The 6,000-nt window shown below is 45.1% G+C and overlaps 1 protein-coding gene across 2 annotated transcripts in view; it reads right to left on the bottom strand.

The window, feature by feature from the left end:
* Window positions 1-342: 342 nt before the first annotated feature.
* Window positions 343-6,000, bottom strand: part of GANC (glucosidase alpha, neutral C) — a 43,729-nt gene continuing 38,071 nt past the window's right edge. For both annotated transcript variants that reach the window (XM_070757717.1, XM_070757726.1), the window contains 2 exons: window positions 2,877-2,980; window positions 343-1,516 (listed from right to left, as the gene is read on the bottom strand). In XM_070757717.1, the coding sequence (XP_070613818.1) occupies window positions 1,404-1,516; window positions 2,877-2,980 (217 nt within the window). In that variant the 3' untranslated portion in view covers window positions 343-1,403. The remainder of the gene's footprint in view (window positions 1,517-2,876; window positions 2,981-6,000) is intronic.

Here is a 6,000-nt window from a genome sequence, read left to right as displayed (position 1 = left end):
GTGTCAAGTTAACTAGGAAGACAGCGGAGAGCTAGGAAAAGAGAAGATTTTAACAAGTAGTTCAGAAGGAGGAGAAAACAGTTCTTGGAGCTGTATGCCCGCTGGGAGGCATAAATAGAACATGAGAGATAGCAATTTAAGAAATATTGGTAAGCTTATAGTAATAGGAAAATAATAGAATAAGATAGGAACCAAATATTGTGCAATAAAAGTTTTGTATGGGGGAAAAACAAATGCAGTCTTCATATTTGTGTTCTGTACCATATTGAGAAAAAGCCTAACAGTAAACAAATGAAGAAATGGTTTTTATTCCTATTTCTAAGAATAAAATAATACAAAATATAATGTTTCAAACTATATTTTATTATGCAGAATATATTTAGCAAAATCTCATTCCACTTTTACATGATTGTAATAGCTATCGGTATATCTTTGCTATCCATATCTAGAATACTATATGAGGATACTATATGTATCTGATTTCTACTATGAGAATGATGGTTATATGTCCTGAGACTCTTTCCTTAGGTAAATTCTGCTTGAGTAAGCATGAAATATATTCTGAAACAAGAGACATTTGTTGTGAAAACTTGAGACTCTGAGTGTTTTGGACACTTCTAAAATATGACCCTTTTAATACTAATATGGCAAATATGTTTCTCTGCTCTGCAAACAGAAAAAGTTGCTTTTGGTAATTATTTTCCATATGAAATAGTAAGAGTCCTCGGAGAGGGGCGGCGTACATAATTGGAGGATGATTCTCACAATTTTTATGGGAATTCTATAGTCTGACACACCAGCTAAACGAAGGCTAGAGTTCATTAATTCCAGATGTCTTTACCTCATATAATGATACATTTGTGTTTTATGAAGCATAATCTCTTTGTGGCAGATGTATACCTATTATAATTATTCTCACTCATATTTCTTCTTTTGAAGAACTTCTTGGCAGAATTAATGTGTCAAATTGCTAAACAGAGTCCACCAAGAAACAGAGCAATGCACCAATTAGAACACAAGCAGACAATTTACACCAAAAGTGTTATAAAGGCAAGAAAACCATTGCACGGCTATACAAAAAAATATAAATATTTAATACAGAACTGCAAAATCCCAGATAAAACCAATTTTCCCAAGAAACAGTTTTTGCAAATAATATCAAAATGTTTTCATCCCTGAAAAGCATTTTGAATGTGAATCCATTAAATTATACAAACAGTAGTTTGTATGTCACACTTCAGTTTTGGTCTAGTTAAAAAAAAACCATATTAAATTTTTCAAAGCATTATTTTTTAGTTTTTCATCTACATCTCTGAATAGCAATGGCACCTAGACTTATATTCTGCTTTACAGCCCATTCTAAGTAAGTGGTTGACAGAGTCAGCATGTCTGAAGCCGTGCTTTCATTTGATACGAAGTTCCCAGTTATTGCCTATGTTTAAGGAAAGATTTTGAAGGGTCAGCACAGAATTTCTGGTATCGTATCTGAAAGTCACTGTCTTGTCTTCTTTTCCATCTGAATTGCAATTAAAGAAATACACATTAAACATTTATTTAAAGTAAGCCATGCATATTAATGTTGTCCTATATCTGCTCAAAATAAAGCTGTAATCAGGTTTTCTGTTCTGAAGCAAAAGCTTCCAGAATGAGCACCTGTTCTCAACTTTAGGAGAATGTTCTTGTGGTCTTTTGAGATATGTTGGCGAGTTATGGACAAGTTCAGGACTTACTACTATCCAAGTATTCCTTCCAACCTGCTATGCAAAGCAACTCAAATATCTACTTCTAATGGATGAAGAAAAGTCATTGATCTGCTCCAATAACAAAAGTAGCAGCACAAGCACTACTGATACTTCTTGTGATATTAATCTGTCACTGCTGCTATATAAATTACATTAGTTCCAGTTGACTTCTGGAAGCAATTCAAGATGTTGGTCATTACCTATCAACTGAATGTTGTCACCTTGTGTTTAGGAAATAACCTTGTTGAATGGAACTTTATTAAAGAAGAATTTTGCTACAGAAAACCAAATGCACCTTATTCTGTGCAGGAGTTCCATTTAATTCGGCAATTGTCACCTAATGAGACCCAGGAAATAGCTAAATTCTGGATTACCAAACCACACAAGATTTAGTTGGCTTCAACTCTGTTCACCTTTAGAAAGCCTTGAAGGGCTAGCATCAGTGAACCCACAGTGTTGGTGAATTGTGTCTTTGGCAACTACTTTGCATTTTAACTGAGTGTGAAATTTGTTTTTGTATTGTTTCTGGATTATATATTTTTAAAACCTTTGTCAGCCACTCAGAGTCATATTTAAAGAGAAGAGTGGCCATATAAAACAATTTAAATCAATAGATCTGATTTCTTCCAATGAGAGAAATGCAATGCTTCAAATGTCCTATAGCCGTGATGGCAAACCTTTGGCATGTGTGCCACAGGTGGCATGCAGAGCCATATCTGAGGGCATGTGAGGCATTGTGTGCATGAGTGAGCTGGTTAGCTGATTTTCAGCCTTGGGGAAGGCAGTTTTCGCCCTCTGGAGGCTTCCCTGAAAAATGGCCCAATGGGCAAACCGGAAGTCTGTTTTTCTGAACTTCCGGTTTGCCTGTTGAGCTGTTTTTGTACTCAGGAGGCTTCAGGGGAGTCTGAGGGTGAAAAGCAGCCCAATTTTGGGGTGTGTGTGTGCATGCGTGGTGATGCACATATGTGCAGTGTGGCATATGGGGGAAGATGCTGTGTGCTAGCACATGTGTGTTCTAGCGTGCATGCACGCTCCTATTTTTGACACACAAGAAGAAAAAGTTTTGCCATCATGCCCTAGAGAGTCTGGAGTATAAGCAAACAAGCTGGAAATTGGATTATTTCTCTCTCTTACCAAACATGGTGGTTGTCACAACCTTGGGCTCCTTTTTTATTCCCAAAATCAGTATCTGTTGAACTATACATTTTGTCTGGAATAGCCCTTCTTCACTAGCGCATCTGAGAAAACAAAGACAGTGTTTTAATTATTAATTTAATTAATAATAATAATTTAATTATTATGACTTCTTTTGGCAATGTTCCATAGGAAATATTGTACCTTCCCTTATTTATTTATTTATTATTTGGATTTGTATGCCGCCCCTCTCCGAAAACTCGGGGCGGCTCACAACAAGTGAAAAGACAATCCAATACATTAATCCAATTAATTAAAATATTATAAATTTAAGAAAAACCCCTATACTAACATACACACACACACAAGCATACCATATATAAATTCAACGTGCCCAGGGGAAGATGTTTAGTTTCCCCATGCCTGACGGCAAAGGTGGGTTTTGAGGAGTTTACGGAAGGCAGGAAGAGTAGGGGCAGTCCTGATCTCCGGGGGGAGTTGGTTCCAGAGAGCCGGTGCCGCCACAGAGAAGGCTCTCCCCCTGGGGCCCGCCAACCGGCATTGTTTAGTTGACGGGACCCGGAGGAGGCCCACTCTGTGGGACCTAATCGGTCGCTGGGATTTGTGCGGCAGAAGGCGGTCTCGGAGATATTCTGGTCCAGTGCCATGAAGGGCTTTAAAGGTCATAACCAACACTTTGAATTGTGACCGGAAACTGATCGGCAGCCAATGCAGGCTGCGGAGTGATGGTGAAACATGGGCATACCTGGGTAAGCCCATGACTGCTCTCGCAGCTGCATTCTGCACGATCTGAAGTTTCCGAACACTTTTCAAAGGTAGCCCCATGTAGAGAGCATTACAGTAGTCGAACCTCGAGGTGATGAGGGCATGAGTGACTGTGAGCAATGAGTCCTGGTCCAGGTAGGGCCGCAACTGGTGCACCAGGCGAACCTGGGCAAACGCCCCCCTCGCCACAGCTGAGAGATGTTGTTCTAATGTGAGCTGTGGATCGAGGAGGACGCCCAAGTTGCGGACCCTCTCTGAGGGGGTCAATAATTCCCCCCCCAGGGTAATGGACGGACAGATGGAGTTGTCCTTGGGAGGCAGAACCCACAGCCACTCCGTCTTATCCGGGTTGAGCTTGAGTCTGTTGACACCCATCCAGGCCCCAACAGCCTCCAGGCACCGGCACATCACTTCCACCGCTTCGCTGACTGGGCATGGGGTGGAGATGTAAAGCTGGGTATCATCCGCATATTGATGATACCTCACCCCATGTCCTTGGATGATCTCGCCCAGCGGTTTCATGTAGATGTTAAATAGCAGGGGGGAGAGGACCGACCCCTGAGGCACCCCACAAGGGAGAGACCTAGGAGCCGACCTCTGTCCCCCCACTAACACCGACTGCGACCGGCCAGAGAGGTAGGAGGAGAACCACTGAAGAACAGTGCCTCCCACTCCCAACCCCTCCAGCCGGTGCAGAAGGATACCATGGTCGATGGTATCGAAAGCCGCTGAGAGGTCAAGGAGCACCAGGACAGAGGACAAACCCCTGTCCCGGGCCCGCCAGAGATCATCCATCAACGCGACCAAAGCAGTTTCCGTGCTGTAACCGGGCCTGAAACCCGACTGCCGGGGACCTAGATAATCGGCTTCTTCCAAGGACCGCTGGAGCTGGAGTGCCACCACCTTCTCAACAACCTTCCCCATAAAGGGAAGGTTGGAGACTGGACGGTAGTTATTAAGCACAGCTGGGTCCAGGGAGGGCTTCTTGAGGAGGGGGCGCACAAGCGCTTCTTTATAGAGTGATGGAAAAACTCCCCTCCCCAAGGAAGCGTTGGTAATCTCCTGGGCCCAGCTCCGTGTCACCTCCCTGCTGGCCGAAACCAACCAGGAGGGACACGGATCCAGTGAACAGGTGGCGGAACTCACAGCTCCAATGGCCTTGTCCACTTCATCAGGTGTCACCAGATCAAACTCTTCCCAGACAGGTGGACAAGTACGTACCCCAGTCACCTCGACTGACTCGTTGTCAGTCGACTCTGTTTTACAATTGGAGTCGAGGTCGGCCCGAATCCGAGCGACTTTATCAGCGAAAAACGTGTTAAAGTCCTCGGCACTACTCTGCAAGGGCTCCCCAACTCCCCCCTGATTAAGAAGGGAGCGGGTCACCCTAAACAGAGCGGCCGGGCGGGATTCCGCTGATGCAATCAAAGCGGCATGGTACGCGCATCTTGCCGCCTTGAGCGCCACTTTGTAAGTCTTAATAAAAGCTCTTACAAGTGTTCGATCAGATTCAGACCTACTCTTCCTCCATCGCTTCTCTAGACGTCTCTTCTGGCGTTTCAACTCCCGGAGCTCCTCGTTGAACCATGGAGCTCTACGGGGTCTAGCGCCACGGAGAGGTCGCAAAGGCGCAATCCGGTCAAGAGCCCCTGCTGCAGCCTCATTCCAGGCTTTCGCAAGAGACTCTGCCGAACTGTGGACAAGTGCCTCTGGAATAACCCCAAGCGCCGTCTGAAAGCCCTCTGGGTCCATCAGGCGTCTGGGGCGGAACATCTTAATTGGTTCCGCCTCCCTGCGGGGAAGGATTGGAGCCAGGAAGTCAAGCCGTAATAGAAAATGGTCTGACCATGACAAAGGCACTGCTTCTAAGCCCCTTAGTCTCAGACCATTACTCAATTGCTCGGAAAGGAATACCATGTCGGGTGCGTGCCCCCCCTCATGAGTCGGACCCCGTACTACTTGAGTCAGGTCCATGGCTGTCATGGTGGCCATGAACTCCTGTGCCAACCCAGAGGTTTCGCCGAGTGACGGCAGGTTGAAGTCCCCCAAGACAATAAGTCTGGGGAACTCCACCGCCAACCCGGCTACCTCCTCGAGTAGCACAGGCAGGGCTTTTGACACGTAGCTGGGAGGCAGGTACGTGAGAAATAAGCCCACCTGAACCCCTAAGTCCAACTTCATCAGGAGTGACTCGCAACCCGCAATTTCCGGAGCAATGAGTCCACGTAGGCAAAGGCTCTCCCTGGCTATAATAGCCACTCCTCCCCCCCTTCCCTGGGGTTGAGGTTGATGCCATATCTGAAACCCAGCTGGGCAAATTTCAGAGAGAGGAACACCT

The sequence above is a fragment of the Erythrolamprus reginae genome, chromosome 1 (genome assembly GCF_031021105.1).
Source record: "Erythrolamprus reginae isolate rEryReg1 chromosome 1, rEryReg1.hap1, whole genome shotgun sequence".
Taxonomy (NCBI): domain Eukaryota; kingdom Metazoa; phylum Chordata; class Lepidosauria; order Squamata; family Dipsadidae; genus Erythrolamprus; species Erythrolamprus reginae.
Note: the sequence above shows the minus strand (reverse complement) of the source record. Positions and strands in the feature narration are given on the sequence as shown.